The sequence below is a fragment of the Stenella coeruleoalba genome, assembly GCF_951394435.1.
Source record: "Stenella coeruleoalba genome assembly, chromosome: 14".
Lineage (NCBI taxonomy): Eukaryota > Metazoa > Chordata > Mammalia > Artiodactyla > Delphinidae > Stenella > Stenella coeruleoalba.
Window position 1 is genome coordinate 65,720,268 of NC_137160.1, and position 20,209 is coordinate 65,740,476.

The 20,209-nt window shown below is 52.0% G+C and overlaps 1 protein-coding gene across 6 annotated transcripts in view; it reads right to left on the minus strand.

The window, feature by feature from the left end:
* Positions 1 to 466: 466 nt before the first annotated feature.
* Positions 467 to 20,209, minus strand: part of DEPDC5 (DEP domain containing 5, GATOR1 subcomplex subunit) — a 93,178-nt gene continuing 73,435 nt past the window's right edge. For all 6 annotated transcript variants that reach the window (XM_079941889.1, XM_079941892.1, XM_079941891.1 and 3 more), the window contains 10 exons: positions 19,881 to 20,035; positions 17,592 to 17,669; positions 16,987 to 17,119; positions 15,780 to 15,888; positions 14,185 to 14,409; positions 9,441 to 9,610; positions 6,153 to 6,324; positions 3,325 to 3,385; positions 1,293 to 1,375; positions 467 to 1,146 (listed from right to left, as the gene is read on the minus strand). In XM_079941889.1, coding sequence (XP_079798015.1) covers positions 854 to 1,146; positions 1,293 to 1,375; positions 3,325 to 3,385; positions 6,153 to 6,324; positions 9,441 to 9,610; positions 14,185 to 14,409; positions 15,780 to 15,888; positions 16,987 to 17,119; positions 17,592 to 17,669; positions 19,881 to 20,035 — 1,479 coding nt within the window. In that variant the 3' untranslated portion in view covers positions 467 to 853. The remainder of the gene's footprint in view (positions 1,147 to 1,292; positions 1,376 to 3,324; positions 3,386 to 6,152; positions 6,325 to 9,440; positions 9,611 to 14,184; positions 14,410 to 15,779; positions 15,889 to 16,986; positions 17,120 to 17,591; positions 17,670 to 19,880; positions 20,036 to 20,209) is intronic.

Sequence of the window (20,209 nt, forward strand, 5' to 3'; positions counted from 1 at the left end):
AACTCGGGGTGGAGGGGAAGTGGCGGGAGGGGAAGTGGTGGGAGCTGTCAGGTCCCCCACCCTCTACCCCCTGGCCAGTGAGGGCGGGGCTGCGGTTGAGGACCATGCGGAGTCTTATCCCACGGAGCAGTGGGTCCTAACCTCAGCCAGAGTCAACAGAGGCTTCCTTGGATTTTTTTCAGAATGCCACATTTGTGCGTCATGCCAGGCTCACCTACTTAGCAAGACTCGCCTCCCACAACCAGGCCCGCGGGATCCCAGCACCTCGTCCTGTCTGCTCATGAGGCCTGCCCGGAACTCTCTTCTCCTGCCCGAGGGCCCGTGAAGAGAAACCTTTCAGTAAACTCACAGCCAGACCCCCAAGTGAATTCTGGAGTCCTCCCCAGCGTCTGTGGCCGCCTCATCGGCCTCCAGGGCCCCAGCGGCAGGGCACGACTGCCCAGCCGAAGACAGGATTGCTGCTGCCCGGTACCAGGCTGGGGACAGGGATGCCACACGGGCCAGTTTATTCCTGTTACTGCTCTGTACAGGTATATACAGTTGGTGTGAGCCTATGGTACATTATTTCACAAAGTTATCTTACATCCTGTGCACACTCCTCCTGGGCGAGAAGTACCTGCGGGCGGTGGAGGAAAGGACGCTCACGGGAGCCACTCTGTTGCTGAGGACGTGCACGGGGGCGCCCTCCCACCTGCTCCCGGGTGCCGGAGGCTTCCGCAGTCTTTCTCCTGGAGCGGATAGAGGCTGGCGGGGGCCAAGCAGCACCCACAGCCCCCACCACCCCAGCCTGCCTGACCCCACCGAGTACCATCAGCAGCAGGACAGTATCCCCCGGCCCCTCGCCCCCCACCCATCACGGGGCGCTGGCGTGCATCTTCTCCAGGCAGCTCGTCCAGAAGGTCACCAGCCGGTTGTCACGGTTGACGCAGAAGTCCGTGAAGTCCTTCAGCAGCCGGTCAGCAAACCTCTCGTCGCCGGTGGCGCTGGAGCGCCAGGTCTTGGTCAGCATGGTGTTGTAGGCCCAGCTGTAGCCCACCCTCTCCTCGCAGAACAGGCTCTGGCTGGCGGAGCTGGTGGAGTTGCGGCGCCGCCGTGGCTGCCCCGAGAACTTGCGCTTGGAGTAGGGCAGCTGCAGGAACACCGTGCCTGTGGGGACAGGGGCCAGGTCACAGCTCCGGGAAGGAGGGAGGGAGGGTGCCCGGGCCAGGCCCCCGCCCCCACTCTGGGGCTCCCGGTCCTACCTCGGCCGCCCCAGACCCCGCCCCGTCCACACTGCGCCTGGAGCGCCTCACCTGTGACGTGGATGTACTGAGGCTTGGTCTCAGCAGGGAAGTTGAAAGCAGAGGCAGAATATTTATCTTGAACAAACCCAAACCTAAGGGAAGGACAGGGAGACAGGCCGATGAGGGCCCCCTGGGCTACAGGGACATGGCGGGGGGGGGGGGCGGGGGGGCGTGCTGGGGGGAGCGAGAGTGTGGCGAACACGACTCTCCGACGGCCATGTGATCTGGAAAGTCTCTTTCAGGTGGAACATTCAGGCTGCTCCTCACTGTCCTCACCACTTCCCACCATCCCGGCCCCCTTTCCTCTCTGGTGCTGAGAGCCTCTCACCTGCCCAGCTCTCCCTCCTCCAGCCTTCATCTCCACCCAGCCACCCCCCACTCCATCGCATCAGCCCTCCCCCCTGCGCCCACCCCCAAGACTGTCAGCTCCCCCGGGGAAGGCCCTTATCTTAACTCTGCTGAGCCGGGCCCCTCTCCCCTTCCTCTCAGTTCTCCCACACTAAGCACACAGTAGTTCTCAATAAAGGTTTTGCATTGAGAAATATCATAACTGGAGTCCTTTCCTTAAGGCGAGGAAAGCTAGGGCCCTGCCTCGCCGTGTTCTGGAAACAGGCATCCATGGCTTGTTCTATTCCTGGTTTTTTAATTTCCACAAAGTGCATGTATTACACTTTACCTGCTAAGTGCTGTAAAGGATGCATTGGCAGATATGGCCCCTGCCCTGAGTCTGAGGGGTTTATGTAATGAAGCCTGTGATGAGGCAGAACTATAGCAGGGAAAACCCTGTCTCCCTTCCTGGACTGAGCTCCAGGGAGGTGCTGTGTTGCATCCTCTACAGAAGCTGCTGGCTTTACACGGGCACTTGATAATTATTTACTGAAGAACATGTGCAGTCAGACGCATAAACAGATCGGCTGATGGGCACTGCCAGCTCATCACTGTCAGCTGGTTCTAGCACATGCAGGAATGGCTCTGGAGTCTGCCCTTCTTCCTCTATACTTTCCGATCAAGGCTCTCTATTTACTCAGGACCTGCTGACAAACTCGTCTTCCTCATAATAACTACCATCTCCTGGGGCCCTACTAGGTGCTGGGAACGTCAGGGAACCCTCCCAACAAACCCGGTGAAGGGGGAGAACTCGAAGGCAAAGCACCTCACGGTTCCTCAGCCAGATGCCGGTGGAGGCCGAGGTGAACCAGGCCTGTCCGCTTCCCACATCAAAGTCCTTTCCCACCTACCTCTTCATTGACCGCCCCAAATCGCACCCCCTCCTACTGGACGGAGGAAGTCAGGTGCCCTGGCATTCATTTCACAGCCTTTACCAAGCATTGAAGAAAAGGGCTGAGTAAGGTCTAAGGCAGGCCTGGGCCGGCTTGGGTGGGGGAGGCTGAAGAGTCCGGACTTTATCCTGCGGTTGGTGGGGGGCTGTGCACGGAGAGGGGTGTGCCAGGTGGGGCGGGGACAGCTGAAGGTGCCTGAACAAGATGATATGACACTGAAGCAGGCACAGGAGGCTCTGATTTTCTATGAATAACACAAGGCAGCAACCGGACACTGAGTTAGTGATGTTCTAGAGACCCAGCTGGACCGGCCTGGGGGATACAGCTAAGCCTAGGAAAGGCTCTCCCTGGTATACATATTAGGTACCAGTAAATATCTACTGAACGTATCTATTGCTTTTTAACCATTCATTGTCTTCTCAACATGTGTCAAGAGGCTCCTGACAGATTCTACAGTTTTTCACCTCCTGGAGAGTTTGGCTCCAGGTCCTGTAGGAGGCTGAGGAGAGAGCTCTCTGCTCTCCTACAAACTGGAAGAAGAGGGAAGCAAGTCTGAAAAACTACAGCTCCAGGAACCGGACAGGTGGTGCTCATCTCTGAAACCAAGGCAGAGGGACTAGTCGGAGATAAGCAGTGAATCTGTCACTGGTGGACTGGGTCCATCTCCCCAGAAAGGGAATGAACTGGGCTTCGCTGTGGTAACTGCTATTTGAGACAAACACTGATGCCTCCCTATGCTTCCCTCTTGCTAAGGGACAAACCTGTGTGCAATGGCTTCCTGGAAAAGGTGCATTCGGTCCCAGTATGTTTCTGGTTCAAAGCCTAAAAGGAAAAAAGAGTAAATGCCGAGTTGTGATTCCAAGATTTGCAAATCTCCCTGGGTCCAGCCTTGGGTATCCTTCACTACTCTTGGCAATGCTCCCCCCTTGAGCCTGAGCTCTGCTTTTTCACACCACCTGCTTTCAGAAAGACCAGCCTCCACCCCAAGGAGGGATATCCTAAAGACAGTGACAGCCCTCAAGCTTCATCAGGGTCTAGAAAGGAGAGGAATATGAGTCCTCAGCGACCCGTGTGAGCTACTAGAACTTGGTATAAGACTCATTCTAATGACCGTCTGTGCCAAAAGCGGAAAGGAGTAGGATATTAAAATACAACCAAGAGATAAGCTTGAAATGAATGTCATTTGCTTCTAAGGAGAAAAAAAAAAATCCCAATCTTCCATTTTAGGGGTGGGGAAATTGAAGCAAATCAATATAAAATGATTTTTGGAAATGTGATCAGCTGGGGAGGGGAGGGGAGGGGAGGGGGCAGGGCAGGTGAGTGCCCGCCCCCACCGCCCACTTCGTGCTCCAGCCTGGCTGGTGTGAGGACAGGAGCAGGGTGAGGAGGTGGCAGGGCTGAGGCAGCTGTCACACAGCAGAGGCAACAGGCCGGGGCTGCTCTCGGGATCAAGGTGTGGAGGGCTGGGGCAGCAACCACATGAGACCTCGTCCCAGAGGCCAGGGGTGCCTGCAGGGGCTTTGTTGCTCTTTCTGTATTTGGAATTTTATATCTAGGTTAGATTTGAGGATTCTGGGTAACCAAAGAGCAGAAAAGAGAAAAGACTTTGGCTTTAACAGATAAAAACAGACAGTGTATTCTTGTCAGATTTTTAAGATTTTGAATTCCCTGTTATCAGAACGGGAGATAACAGGAAGAGAGGTGGCACAGAAGCAAGAAAATTGATTTTTAGATTCAAGTCCTTATTCCTTTCAACTAGGACTCCTTTCGTTCAGCTGTAACCATGGCAACCAACAGAGGATGCTGGTCTTGAAGACTGGGTTACGACTGGCAGGGAAAACCATCGGTTCACACAGAAATGTCCTCCAGTGCCAGCCCTGCGAGCACCCCTGCGCTGTTACAGCGAAGGTGGAAAACCCCAGAAGAGTCTTTGGGTGGTATGGGGGGAGATCTCATACCCCTCAACATGTTAAAAACAGCAGTAGGAGGCGGTGCCTGGCTTAAAGTCATCAGATGCAGACATAATCACCTGCCATTTCAGGACGGCAAAAAACAGTCCCCCCTCGGCCACACCGTGAGGGTAAATGAGAATGTGGGGGGGGGGTGGGGGGTGCTTTGTAAACCCTAAAGATCCCAGGATCTTCAGCCTCCAGGGGCCGGGGGGCTCACCTGGAACCCCAACTATCACTTAAAACACTGTGTCTATACACAAATGTCTTCCAAGATGTAAAGAATGTACAGGTGGGCCTTTGGAACAAAAGCTCTTTGCACCCCGGGGGTGGGGGGGCCGTTTCTCTGCCACCAAACACAGCACAGACTCATAAGAACTCAGGAAAAAGCATCTCCTTCACCTCAAAAGTTTTTTTCTCCACACTGATAATTTCTACGCCTGAGAGTCTACAGGGCTCTGACACACCAGCAGCAACTCTAGCTTTTCGTTATAAAAAGATCATCCATGAGCTCATGGGGTGCTTTGTAGGAGCTAATTACATGCTCACTGAAATGAGTGCTTGGTGATGAAAAGTCCATGCTGTGTGAAGTCAGCTCATCCCTCCATCTGTCTACACCTGCCCTCAGAGTCTGGTAGACGAGGGTGGAGCAGCGGGTGGGGTTGGCCCCATGGTCTCCATTCCGGGGAAGCACTCTGAGGGGGTCCCGCGTCCTCCAGGTGCTGACGCATCTCAGCTTTGCACAACAGCACACTGTGTCCTGTTTTTGCTTTCAGTGCCTCCCATTTCTGGCCTTTATTCGTGGAGCAGCAGATCCAAGCCTCCAGTGAGGATCAGATTCCTGCCGCCCAAACCAGTAAGGCTGGAGCAGAGAGAGGAGGGTGTAGGGAGAAGCCTGGTGCTGCTCGAGATTTACAGAGCACAGCGCCCTCTCCCACCCACCGTCCCCTCCAGGCCTTACGAGGGTCTTCTTGAGCTAGTGAGGCAGCTCTGGTCACCCCCATTTCAGGAATAAGGCATTTGAGGCTCAGAGACATTAAGTGACTTGCCCAGGGTTGCTCAGCCACTAAGTGAAGAATCAGGATTGAAACTCTGGCCCCAGCACTTCCCTGGTGGCGCAGTGGTTGGGAATCTGCCTTCCAGTGCATGGGACACGGGTTCGAGCCCTGGTCCAGGAGGATCCCACATGCCATGGAGAAACTAGGCCCGTGTGCCACAAATACTAAGCCCGTACTCTGGAGCCCACGAGCAACAACTACTGAGCCTGAGTGACACAACTACTGCAGCCTGCGTGCCTAGAGCCTGTGCTCCGCAACAAGGAGGGACCACCGCAATGAGAAGCCCGCACACTGCAACGAAGAGCAGCCCCCGCTCGCCACAACTGGAGAAAGCCCGCGCGCGGCAACGAAGACCCAACGTGGCCAATAAATAAATAAATTTATAAAAAACAAACAAACAAAACCCTCTAGCCCCCTGACTACAAGGCTCCTTCTTTTCACTGGCCCGTGAAAAGCTGGCCTCCATTTCACCAAATTGAAAAAAAAAAAAAAAAAAAAGCTGGCCTCCAGGCGCCTCGAGAGGCGACCCTGGGGGAAGGGTCTACGTGGGTAACAGGCCCTCAGGAGAGGGGTGTCTCTTACTGTCAAACAGGTGCTCGCTGCCCTCCTTGAGCAGGCAGCTGATGTTGAGTGGGATGAAGAGCTGGGCCCGGAGCGGGTCGCCGTACAGGTAACTGGGCAGCGCAAAGGGACCCTCCAAAACCGGCACCAACAGAAAGCCACAGGAGGTGGCCTTGCGATGCCAACCTTGGACCTGGTGGGAAGCACAGAAACACACAGCGTCACCTCCAAGTTCATTCTGACAAGAGAAGTAACTTCCTGAGGAGTGAAGCCACCCGAGTGATGGCCTGCGTATTGATCCACAGGTTCACTGATTAATGTCCACCGGCTCCAGACCCGCCCTGGGAGGAGGAGACACAGTTGAACCTCCTGTGAATCCTTGGAAGACCGGGAGGTAAGCGCATGGCTCCTCACAGCCTGAGTTTCTGCAACTTCAGGGGCTCTTTCGGGAGGAACAGGCTAGAGAGAGCTATGTCCTGCCTCTTCTTGCTCCATAGGATGTTGGAGGAAAGTCACAGGATATAGGTTAAGTCCTTCTAATTTTGTCCTTTATCAAAAATTTACTAAGTCCAAAGTATCAAATAGGAAAACAATCCACTCAGGCTGGCTGAGAGAGATAAGACGCCGGCTGCAAGATGATCATGGTGGCCTCTGGCCAAAAGTGACAAGCGCTGACCTCGCAGAATGAGAGCTGCTCTCTGCAAGCTCCCAAACGCCATCTGTCTGAAGACTGACCGAGAATAAAAGTTACTGGGGCTTAACGACAAACCTCCCCACTCTTAGCTTTTCTCCCAGGAACACCCCTAACCATGACCAAAACACCAAGGTCTCTGTTTGACCAAGTAATTTCTAAGGCTTATGTAATATTTATCTAAATAAAATGTGGTTTATAACAAATGTGGACATGGCCTTAAAATAATAATTAACCTACACTCGAGATTCTTAAAAACTTAATAAAATCATGATAAAAATGAGCAGCTTTCAGTGGGTTTTACATGAATTGATGTGCAAAGTGTACTTTTTAAAAGATAGATGCTAAACTCCTCTGAGGAAATAAATACTCTTCTTCCCGCCAAATTATAACTGTATCTCTGTGTGTGTGTGTGTGTGCGCGTGTGTGAGTGAGAGAGAACACTGCGGCTGTGTGGTTCTGAGACAGTGTCACCTGGTGGGGCTTCTGAGGAGGACGCTATCGCACTGGGCCAGAGGGTTAGTTCTGGCTGGAGGGAGTGGTCATCCCGGCGCTGACCCGCCGGGGAAGAGCTGGTGTCCCCTGCAAGCTGAGCGGAATGGGCAGCTGGGCGTCTTTTTTGATTTGGACCTTAACAATGTTCCCTGGATGGGAGTGTCTCCATGGGAGGGGTCCTCAAAGACAGTAATGCCATTTGGAGGCAGACAGGGGTTGGGCAGACAGAGACGTAGACCAATCTCTTCCACGTCTTATAGGGATAAAACTAGGCTTTTGAGCCCCGGACAAAAAAACCTGTACGTTGCCAGCCGACGCTGTGCTCCTTTCCCTTTGGTCATCTCCTAGGCTCTTCCAAACTCTTTTTAAACTTTCCAGCTGCTTTCAGCTGTGCAATGAGATGTTTGGACCAGTGTTGGAGGGGCGTGGGATTCAGTTGAAGCCACAGAGAAATACTCTTTGGGGCTGAAGGAGAGAGCATATAAAAAAGGGTAGGAGACCGTAAAGATGGCTCACGAAGGCTCCTGGAAGACACTGACAGCTCGGCTAAGGAGCATTTATTTTAGACACACAGCCTGGGATGGGGGGTGGCCAGGAGCAATGAGTGACCTGATGAGGCAGCTGGACCACGGTGGACGAGAAGCAGAAACAGTCAGGAGACCAACTGAAACAGGGCTTCTCAGCTTTGGCACTTGAGACACCGGGGCTGGGGGATTCTTTGCCGTAGAGGCTGTGTTGTGCTCTGTGCTATAGGATGATGGGCTACATCCCTGGTCTCCCCATCACCCGCTAGACCCCAGGGGCACCCCCACCATTTGGGGCAAGTAAAAATGTCTCCAGATATGCCAAATGCTCCTAACAGGTCACAACCACACACCTCCCCCACCCCTGTAGAGAACCAGTTAATAGCAGTGATATTCACGAACAGCGGATTGTGTAGATAAACTATGATACAAACAAGCAACAGAGTATTCTGCAGCCCTTAAAAATAATGAGGCAATGTCTTCCAAATTGAGCTGATGTAGTGTGTTCTTGGTTACCAAAATACTCAGGTAGCTTTGGAAATTTGAAATGGTAAATATTCATGATGTATAAAAAAAACATGATACAGGGACTTCCCTGGTGGTCCAGTGGTTAAGAGTCTGTGCTTCCACTGCAGGGGGCGCTGGTTCGATCCCTGGTTGGAGAAGTAAGATCTCGCATGACACACGGTGCAGCCCAACAAAAACAAAACACATGATACATAACTACAGAATCTTAATTACATAAAAATGGATGCTTAGTTGCATAGATACATAAACGGGACCTAGAAGGACGTGTCAGACTCTAAAATACTTGTGATTACGGATGACTTTGATTTTTTACTTCTTGTGTTTTTTAGTTTCCTATTACGCACATGTTAACTTTTAAGAAACAAATGTTATTTTAAAAACTTTCCCCCCAAATGAGGCAAAACAAATTAAAAAACAACTACAGCGAAGCCGACTTATTTATATTGATACAGAAGATATATAGGTGATAGGAAAAGCACAACATGAATAGTAAATATTCTGAGCTACTATGTCTGTTAAAAAAAAAAAAAAAAAGTAAAAGTAACAGGGCCTCTATATGCACAGAATCTCTCTCCAAGTACCAGCAAAGTGGCAGGGCAGTAGATGGAAGTCCCAGGGAACAGGGTGAGGGTGGGAGAGAGGGTTACATTCTGCTCTGCACCAGTGATTCTCAGCTGGGGGCAATGCCTTCCCTCCCTGGGGACATCAGCAATATCTGGAGACATTTTTGGTTGTCACAGGAGGGTATGCTACTGGTATTTGGTGGGTAGAGGCCAGGGATGTTGTTCAACATCCTACAATGCACAGGCCAGGCCCCCCCATGACAGGACCATCGGCCCTACGTGTCAGTAGCACACCAAGGGTCAGAAACCCTGATCTACACACCCTTTTCGACTGTTTGAATTTTTCACTATGCTTAATTTTTTGAAAGAGGCTAATCCAACGGTCCACGTGAAGGTAATAGGAGCCTGAAGTGAAAACCATTTTTTGAGTGACGTGAATCTCTACCGAGCACCCGCGCGCCCGTCTGCCAGGTGAGCCCAGGCCTGACCGCACATAAGGGGGTCTCACCATCTCAAAGAGCACAGCGGCGGTCACCGCCATCCAGTGCAGCTTGATCTCGAAGGCCGCGTTCAGTGAGAAGTTGCCGTGGTAGTAACAGCTGCACCACTCCAGTCGGTCTGTGCGGTTGTTCACATCCACGTCCAGGGTCACGGTCCTCTGCTCTGGGACAGTGGCAGCTACATGGCAGGGGGGGAGGTTGGTGGCCGGGGGGAGGGAAAGGAAGGCAGGGGGTGAGGAGGAAGAGAAAACAACTGAGCATCCAGATGTGAAACTGCAGATTCCAGATGCTTCCTGGAAATCAGCTAGTCCAGGGCTCGGCAAATGCTTTCCATAAATGTCCACGTAGTAAATATTTTAGGTTTTGCAGGCTACAAGGTCTCTGTTTCAACTATTCAATGCTGCCGTTACAGTGCAAAAGCAGCCTCAGGTATTACCTAAACGAGTGGGCGCAGCTGTGTTCCAGTAAAACTTTACAAAAACAAATGGATTTTTAGGGCAGTCAGGCTACTCTGTGTGATACAATAATGGTGAATACATGTCATTATACATTTGTCAAAACCCATAAAATGCACAGCACCCAGAGTGAACCCTAAGGGAAACCATGGGCTCTGGGTGATAATGATGTGTCAGTGTAGGGTTGTCGATTGTAACAAATATCCCACTCCAGTGGTGACGCTGATAGCAGGGGAGGCTGTGCATGTGTGCAGGTTGTGCGGGGCGGGGCAGGGAGTATATGGAAACTGTACTTTCTGCTCAGTTTTGCTGTGAACCTGAAAGTGCTCTAAAAATAAAGTTTATTATAAAACAAACAAATGAACAAACAGGTGACAGGCCAGATGTGGCTGGTTAAACCATAGTTCGCTTCCCCTAATCTAATCCAATTCCTGATTTACAGATGAGGAAACAGCAACCCATGGAGGAAAAACGTCTTGGCCAAGATCAGAGTCAGAACCTCAGCCAGGCTGAGCCCCAGATCTTCCAATTCCAGTGACCACGAAGGGACATGATGGGACACACAGCCCGGACCACAGTGAGGAGAAGGTCTTGCTTTTCTGGTTTCAACCCAGGAAGGCAATAGTTCTATAATCGTTTCTCAAGAAATGAAACCTCTTAATGAAGGCTAACGCTCTGTCCCAACAACCGTGTGCTGCCCAAGGATGTCAGGTCAGTGCCAAAGTGGCTCATGCAATCTGGGCTCCTGCTCAGAAATCCTTCTCAACCAAGACAGGGGTGTTTTAGAGACGGGTCAGACTGTCAAGTTCCTGACCAGACTAAAGGCCCAAAGCTGGCTCAGAAGTAAGATCAGGGCTCTGCTCCGCCTGGCTGGGCACTGCCACACGTGGGGCTTCCGCAGACTACGATCGGACCCTCTTTCTCCCCTGCCCCCTTGAACCCAGTGACATTTCTCTGCGGCAGTCAGCTTAGTTCTGGGTTCTGCAGGTAGAAGCCCCGAGTGGCTTTTATCACACACAAGTAACGGCTCTTGAGTCAGCAATTTGAATGAACTTGTGCTGGGGGGGTAGTGGAGCTGCCGCTCGGACGCTGAACGGGACCTGGGCAGACCAACACTCAGCTGCGAGGTACACAGCTTGTCATTCTCTCAAAACCAGAACGTGCAAAAAAAAAAAAAAAAAAAAAAAAACCAGAACGTGCAAAGTGGGAGACACTGTCGACTTGGACTGGGAAGACCTAAGCCCTGCCGTCCAAGCCCTGCACCCCTGAGAACATTGCTCCACCCCTCCTGGTTTGGCTCCTCGTCTGCAAACTGAGAGGGCGCCCGTCCAGCTGCTCTGCAGAGAAGAGGGGAGGGTCAAGTGAAACATGGATGAGAAGGGCTCTCGGACCCCCCTCCTGCCTTCTCCTCTGGCCACCCTCCCTTGTGACTCTCCTCCTTTCCTCCTCCTCCTGTTATTCCTTCCTCCCAGTTTAAGCCACGGGCTTATCACCACTGCTCCATCAGAGGTCTGCCTAAGACTCCCATGGACGCTGCTTAAGCCTAAAGAACTAGGTGGCTCTGGTGCTAATAGTCTCATCAAAACGAGTTTCTGTCTCTGCCTCGTGTTCCTGACTCCTGACACCACCAGAGGAACCCTTTACTGAACAGCCCAAACTCAAGGAAGGAAGTTTGCTCTCTGGGCTTGGACAGTGTGTTCTCTGTAGGTGAAAAGCCCCAGTCACAAAAGAAAGGGCACTCAGAAAACACCAGCAGTGACCTTGCACATGTCTCCTCTCCCATGTGGCACGTCAAGTTCAGAACAGGCTGGTCTGAGGAAGCCAGAGGAAGCGCACTGTTCAGCCTAGTGGTTACGGGCTCAAGATACCACTGGCTTCACCCCTCAGTAGGGGAGGTGACAGTGCAGACGCTGCGGGCTGAGGATGCTGACAGTGGTGTGAGCCCAGCTGAGGTGCAGCCCCTGGCCAATTCTCTGCATCTCTTCTCGACTTCCATGAGGACCGGCTTGTTCCCCTTGGGATAGGGAGATATAGCGAGGCCAGTGAATAAGGACAAACCAGGCTGAGCATCCTTCACCCGTGTGACAGAGACGGGTTGTCAAAGACCTGAGGAGGGGATCGGTGTCACAGGAGGAGAAAGAACAGCATCTCAGGGAGGGGAGTGAAGGTAAAGGTAACAACCAGCTCTGCCCATCGACAGAACGAGCGATCTCGGGAGTGAGTGCCACGTGGGTGGGAGTTTTCAAAGAGCAGCTGGCTCCCCACTCCTCAGGGCTGCTGTGGAAGACATTCAAACATCAGGGTTTGGACCGAGGTGCCCTACAGCCCCTTCTGAGCCTGAGATCCAGTGGGCTACAAGAGAAGGCTGAGAAGTAAAAGGCATGGGACTGGCTCAAGGGATGCAGCGCTGCCTCTTCCGGGGTCTCGGATCCCCTGAGCTTCACGGCTCAGCGACACAAGATGACAGGGGTGGGGAAGTGGAGCTACCACAGACCAAGCCAGACAGGACCATGTGCCACCGTCAGGCATTTCAAAACAGTTTTCTGCTGCTAACTTCCAACTGAGAATTAGGAATGTCTAAAAAGGAACACATCAAACTGAATGAACGAAAAAGGGAGCAGGTCATAAATGATACAAAGGCCTTCTTCCCCTTCTATGTCATTTTGATTTTTTTCTGAGAAAAAGACTCAACACTATAGATAGACCAATTTCACTTAAGTAAACAATACAGTAAAAGTCTATATTCTAACCTGAAAAAATGCTGGGAAGAAGGATCTCATGTCCTAACACAGAGGTGGGAGGGGTGTTACTGGAGAGAAGTAGCTGTAATAATGCCGTGTTGGGTTTAAAAGGAAAAGAAACCCACTTCCTGTGGGAGGGGTGGTGGGAAAGGAAGCTGATGGAGTAAAATTCCACTATAACAATCATGGGAGCCATTGAAAACCTAGTAAGTGGATGTTTTCCCAGAAAACATGCACATATGAAAGATTCTGCCTTGTTTCAGAACCACCGACCCTCCTGACACCCCGGCACAGGGTGAAGAATACCCCAGGTTGATAAACTACCTGCTGTAGACATAAGTCTCTTTGCCCCTACTCTTCCTCTTTTTTGGACATATTTTCCCATATGCTTTTCCTTTTTGACCACACTTTTTGAAGTAACTAAGAACCAAAGCTAAACCAAATGACACAAATCTCATCCTGAGCTTCAGATGATGGCAGTCACGAGAGGGTTGTACCAGCGGCAGCGGGAGAAGACTTTGGAAATGAGGATGTCCCTAGAGAGACTGTCAAGATAGCCTCCAGAACCAAAATGATGACGCATTTCCCAGAAGCAGTAACCCTAACCAAGGGGTAAGTGCAGCACACGGGCTGGGACCCTGCACACACCCCCGTGGAGAACTTGGTGAGAAGCGGTGGTCTGTCCCCTGCCTCTCGCACAAAGCACTGGCCACACTGGCCCTGAGCAACTCTGAGAATCTGGAAACTGTGACGACTTGTAACGTTTCCATTCCACCAGCTAGGCAAGCATTCCAATTAGCCGGGCACTTCTGGGCTAACCAAGTAGAATGGGGAATTTCCCTGGAGTTCGGCCTACGTTACGTTTGCTTCCCTCCATCCAGAGGGTTTTGAGGGTCTCTCCAACCTGCCTTTGAGGGAAATCTCACGACGCCCTGCCTAGAGCACGCATTTTCTAAAGACGCTCACATCTCGACCCATCAGTCCGGTCCTTGAGAGCAGAGGTCACCACTGTTCAATAAGCAGGTGCTCACCCCATCTTAGGGCTGCAGGAACCGAGGAAGGGAAAGAAGAATCCCGGTGTGCATCCCTTGATGGGGTAAGCACATTTGGGGAGGGAGGGCAGAGAGGAGGGTCACGCACAGGGTGAGTGCCTGGAGTGGACCACCTCTGAGGTCCCTTCTTCTTCTGAGGTCCTAGGATGTTGTAGTCATGGGACAGCCTCTGGCAAGAGCTAAACCAGCAGTGAGCACCAGCTCACGTCCCCTGTGTCCTGAGCATCTTGGGAAAAGTGGCCACACCGTCTGTCCCCTCCTATCCATGGAAGATTAGTGTCCTGCCCTGATCTGACAACTGCTGAGCCCTGTTGGTTGGTTGGGACAATGATGAGCTCGACCCACTAGGCTGGTGAAAGCCACACAGGAGCCGCGGTGCTAACAGTCACAGTGTGACAGCCACAGGGGCCCTAACCCTGGTTCCCGTGGCACCGCCCCTTTGGCTGCCCCTCTGCTCAGCCACCCGCCAGTGTGTCCCCGGGCTCCATCTGCTTGGGCACCTACCTAAAAGTGCAGCCGCCTGGCTCCGGCCCCCGAAGCTGCGGCTGAAGGAGCTGTGCCTGCTGGCGTAGGAGGCTGGCCGGCTGGGCAGCCAGGGCAACAGGAAGGCAGGGATCTCCGAGTGCAAGAGCTCCTCGGCCACGAAGGCCACCTCAAACCACTTGCGCTGGAAGCTGGCGAAGTCGTCCACCGCCGTCGTGTGCCAGGCAGTGGGCTGCTGCACGGCCACTGGGAAGGGCAGAGGGGAGGGGGAGCCCTCAGCACAAGCTCTCGTGTTCTCACCGGTTCACGCCCAACACGGGTGAACCTGAAAACACAACGCTAACGAGCCAGACACAAAAGACCACAGAGTGTGTGAGCCCGCTTGGGTGAAATGTCCAGAACAGGCCCGTCTTCAGAGACAGAAAGCTGACTGGTGGTGGCCAGGGCCTGGGGGAAGAGGAGTTTTGGAGGGAGCCCTAATGAGGACGGGGTTTCCTTTCAGGGCGATGGAAGAGGTCTGGAACCAGATAGAGGTGGTGGTTGCATGACACTTAGAATACTCCATGCCACTGCCTTTTAAAATGGTTAGTTTTGGGAACTCCTTGGTGGTCCAGTGGTTAGGACTCAGTGCTTTCACTGCAGTGGCCCAGCCAGATTCAACCAAGATCCCGCAAGCCGTGCCCCACGGCCAAAAACAAAAAAAAAAGGCAAATAAATAAATAACTAAAATGGTTAGTTTTATGTTATGCAACCTCTTCTTCAATTAAAAAAATATTTTATCCCCAGTTTCAGACCTCTAATTTCAGAGCATGTGACAGTAACTGGGGGTTTTTCACCTTGAAGGTAAGGTGGGTGTCTACTGGTCAAACTCAGAATTTAAGGGAAGAGGGGTGATGGACACACTTGGTGTCTACGAGGAAAAAACCTAGACGGATCCACTTCTAATACATGCTTGGATAAGAGCGCCAGTGAGTGGCACCAGCCGCTTCATCTGATGGAGTATTCCCGAAGCCCAGAGGCCGAGAAGCTGTCTGTCTGAAGGGTGGGAGTCACTCCCCTCCAAGGTCCCTGTGTGCTCGGGAGGGACTGGAGATGCTGGTCGGAACCCTGGGTGCCTGCAGCTCTGACCAGGCTGGAAATTGCTCCCCTTCCGGGAATTCCTTTTATTCATTAAAAAACAAAATACTTGAAATTTATCTTGGAAAGCTTGCTAGTCTTCCTGGAGGAAGAGATGGAGTCTGAAGGCCCAGCAAGTAAAAAGTGCTCTCAGATGAGAGCTGTCATGTTATACTCAGACCCACCTGCACTGGGTAGGGGTCGGGGGCGCCGTGAGTAAAAACAGTGACCAGCAAATGAGCCGCGGGCATTTCCTCATCATTTCCCTCGGCCTCTTTTAGGCTTATCTTCCATCCACACTGTGCTCACCAAGAATGTACTGTGGCTTTAAGAAACCCTTCGTCACTCTGGTGATGCTCAAAGTAAGTACAGATGCTCAAGGAGGCTGACGGATCCGTCAACTTAGGGGACAGCATCACACGAGGAGCTCGAGAAGCACCGTCATTTAACGGAGCATGTCACCAGGAAACACCTGCCCCACGGGCAACAGTTCGCCTCACCTCGCTCAGGCTCTCTGTCCATCACTATCTTGTAGAAATAGAAGCCATATATGAAGGTCCGCCAGACTTCACCAGAGGCGTGTGTGATGAGCTGCTCTTCCAGCATTTTCTAGAAGGAGAGACAACGAAGCTCTGAAATTCCTGCAGAGGAACATCTCAGAGGTGCAGCCCTCAAACCCCACTCCCCACCCCCATCAGTGGTGACGACTGCGCTGTGTTAAATGCTGTGCCTGGTGTAAATTATATTATAAAATGCAAATGCGTAATACAGTATCATCAGATATTTCAAACATACAGAAAAGTATAAAGAAAATCCAGGTCATGCCATCAGCTAAATTCAACTAATTTAACTTTTTGCTATACAGACTTCAGAGATTTTTGTTTAAAAAAAAAAAAATCTCGGGAATTCCCTGGCAGTCCAGTGGTTAGGACTTTCACTGCCGAGGGTGTGGGTTCGATCCCTGGTCGGGGAACTAAGATCCCGCAAGCTGTGCAGCGTGGCCAAATAAAATAAAATAAAAATTTAAAAATCTCTATGGAGTCTCCCATGTCTCACTCCCCTTCCTCTCTCTCCAGAAATAAATGGTTAGCGAAATGTAATTCTCATGCATGTTTTTAATAATTTTATTATATAGACAAGTATTGATCAAACAGCACTGATTCCCCATGGGGGCCTCTATGTGGACAGTACGGTGTGAACCGACCTCTCCCTTTCCCCTTCTCTCGAGTTTAATTCCAGTTCAGAACAGTGTCATTAAATTCAGCGAGTGCTTGCTCAGTGCCTACCATGTGCCAAGCAACACGGCGGGCACTGGTGATGTGGAAACGCACAGTAAGGGATGGCCTGCGCCCGGGGGGCCTGGTCAGGGCGGAGGACGAATGAGATGTGGACCCCACTCTGCTGTGCCCAGTGCTCGACAGAGAACGCGCGGGGTGCCAGGAAGATGCTGAGGCAGAGGGAGGGCACTGCCTGGGGATCCTTCACAGAGACTCCCCCAAGGTTCAAAAGCACAGATTCTGCCCAAAACATTTCAATTCCGGTGGCAGATTATGCCCGATGTTTAAGTCAAGGTAAAGTAGTGCCTTTCGAACCAAGACCTGCTCTATGATTTGTTGATCCCAGACAGGCCTCACATTGACTAAAAACAGACTCTTACTCCACCTGGTGACCTCGTTACTGGCGAGGGCCCCCGCTCTGTGGTCTTACCTGCATGATGTCAATGGCCATGGCCTGCGTCTGCACCCCATCCACGTTGTTCACCAGCCAGTGTACCACTTCCGCACTGATGAAGCAGCACGGTGAGAGGCCCTTCTGCTCAGGGAGCAGCTGGACTCCTGTCCTGAGTTCCAAGGCGGCAACAAGCAGAAAGAGAAGGTTAAAAAAGAAGGGACCCCTACTAAAACATTTGATATCTGAAGTGAGGATCCCCACAGCTCAATTTCTCCACATTAATCCTAGACTCAGAGAAATCCCTGTGACAGGACAAAAGAAGGTGTTACAGGGGAAAAGGAGAAGGGGAAGGAGAGAACCTGGCCTTCAGAGAACACCTATGCTTGTCGGGCGTTACACTGGGTAATTTACATGATTATTTCATTCAATCCTCACATCGATCCTGTGAATCAACCATTATAATCCCACTTTACAAACAAGGTAACAGAGGCTCAGAGAGGTCAAGTGACTCACCCAAGGTCTCACAGTTGCTGAGCAGTAGTCAGGTATAAATCCACCAAACCACGCTGCCTGAGCACCACCCCAGCTTGGGCCACGGGATCCTCCCACCCCTGCACTCATTCATGAGAGAAGCCACTTACGAGGGGTGCTTCATGGCCTCCAGGATCTCCACCAGGGTGGAGGAGGACGTCAAGGAGCTGGCCGCCAACTGCTGAGAGCTGTAACAGAGAAGCAGAGTGAAATTCCCGAGTCTTGACCCTCTTGCTTTGCTTCTTACAGAGCTGGAAACCAGGCTGATATGGACACTGAAGGCATTCAAGCAAATTCTGGACAGTTACATCCTGGAGATATCTCACAGGGGGGTTCCTGCTTCCAAAATGTATACATTTAAAAAAAAAAAGGATTCAAAGTGGTTTTCTGTCCAAACTTGCTTCCTTTAATAAGCATCTCCCCTCTGAATAATACGTCAGGCTTGACCCCTTCCAAGAAATCTCTCTAGAAGAATGCTCTGGGCCTTTCACACATCACATCATTTAATCTCACCAAAGAACGCTAGGTAACATGGTCAGAGCACAGGGGGCAGAATCCCAGGATCATCACCATCAGCTGGAGGGCCTCTGGTTTTTCTTGGCCTAAGTTTCCCCATCTGAAAACTGGGAATGATACTGTTCCTGTCTTCCAGGGTTGCTGTGGGGTTAGTGTGTGTAAAATACTGTGCATGGGACTGACACCCACAAAGTCCAAAATGGTAGACCATACTAAACACAGTAACAGTACCATCCACCCTTTGGAACTTGGAGATGTAAAAGGAGCTGGTGAAGGTCAGAGCTGGGAAGCGTCAGGGTCATCATTTGAATCCCATCTGTCTGCTCCAGCGCCCAGATCTTTCCGTCACCTGCTGCCCGAGTTCTTCCTCGATGGTACTATGGTCCCTTAAACATGCTTAATACTCAGCGACCGAGCCCAGATTACTGGGCATGGGACACACAGGGCCACCCATCACACCAAACCTGGGGCTTATCCGGAAGCTCCTTAAACCCCTCCCATTCCTCAGTCCCAGCCTCCTCTTCCTACTAGGCAGGTCCAGGACCCACTGGAGCATTTCAGAATCTCAGGGTTAAAGAAGACTTTAAAGACCCTGGAAGTGAACTAATGCCTGAGTCCTCGCGACAAGAGTCTGGACAGAGGCCGCTCCACTGTGTGAACATCTTCAGTGGCAGAACCAGCTGCTTGGGAGCTCTTTATCGTGAGATGGAGTGTGTTCTCTGTAATTCAGTCATTGGTCCTGATTCGTGTTGTTTTTGGCCTTCTCATCTCCAGCCTAAACATTCCCAGTTCCTCTTCCAAAAGCAGAAGAGAACCTGCCACGTGAGCAACAAGGAAGCAGAGAAGTGCACGCCTTTCCTGTGCCCTGGGCTGCCGGAGCCGAAGCGTCTGCCAGACTTGGCAGGGACGTGGGCCTGGGGAGACGACAGAGGCCAGACAAGGTCAGGCCTGCGGCCGCCTCCAAACTGACCACCTCTACCAGCCAGTATAGACGAGATGCAGGTAAATCCAGCACAGGATGTGTGACGTGCAAAGGAAACTGCGTGGCCGCTGACGGGGACCAGCCAGGTGAGCTGCCTCAGATGACCTTCTGCGCTCAGGTGAAAGGTCCAAAGTCATGTCTCTTAGACCATTTAGCTGAGGACCACTCAGTCAGTGCAGTGAGGGAACAAGAGCAGACTGGACAGAATTACGATAAACCAAACGCAGCTGGGAAGGATATAAAAAAGAAGTTTCTCAGATTTGACAACAGCATTAAAAGCTGGGCACTTCCTCCAGCAAATGAGCTCCAAGCAGCTTCTTTTCCCCCTGGTTATTCAGGAACAAGAAAAGAGTCACGGAGGGACTTCTCTGGCAGTCGAGTGGTTAGGACTCTGCGCTTCCACTGCAGGGAGCACGGTTTCCATACCTGGTTAGGGAACTAAAATCCCACATCCCACACAGCGCGGCCAAAATAAAAAAAAAAAGAAAGAAAAGAAAAGAGCCACATTGGGGCACGATAATCGACCCATTCACTGTTCGTCCATTTCCTCAGGTGGCGTGGACTGACTGCACCTGACGTAGGCAAGGCATTGGGCCATGGGCGCCCCGTGCAGCAGGACGGGTTCGCTCTGGGCCCCCTTCCCGAAGCCCACTCCTGCACAGTGCCTGCTGCTTCTCTGTGTCTCTGCGGCAACCTCTTAGCTGTCCTGTGAGGAAGGCAGGGCACTGACCACTAGCCCTGTCGAAAGGTGCTGGTGAGGACCGACTGTCTGGGCTCCCAGATATAACTTGTGGCCGAGTCAGACCTCGGGCCTGGGATCTGGACCCCTGGTCTCTGCAGCCTTTGAGGTCAGACCAGCCTCACTGCCCAGGAGCATGAGTTTGGCCTTTCTGGGTCTCACCTGCTGTCACTGGAGTTTGCAGAGGGGAAGCCCTGTTCCCCTGAGCTCTGCGAGTTCCCAAAGGTCTGGCTGTTGCCTCTGTCCACGGACTGGCCTGTGCTCACCCCCAGACTGGTGCTGTCCGACATCGGGGTGGCCGTCTGGTCCACAGACACCTGTAGGAGATTTAAAAGTTAACACCAAAGGGAAAAAAAAAAATCTTTCAGGCTATTCACACGCACGGTCCTACCCATTCCTCTCATTCCCAGTCCCCACTAGTCCCTGGTTGAGGAGCTAAAGGAGTCCAGGGACCACCCTGCTGGCGTGTGCCCCCTTCTATCGGAGCCAGT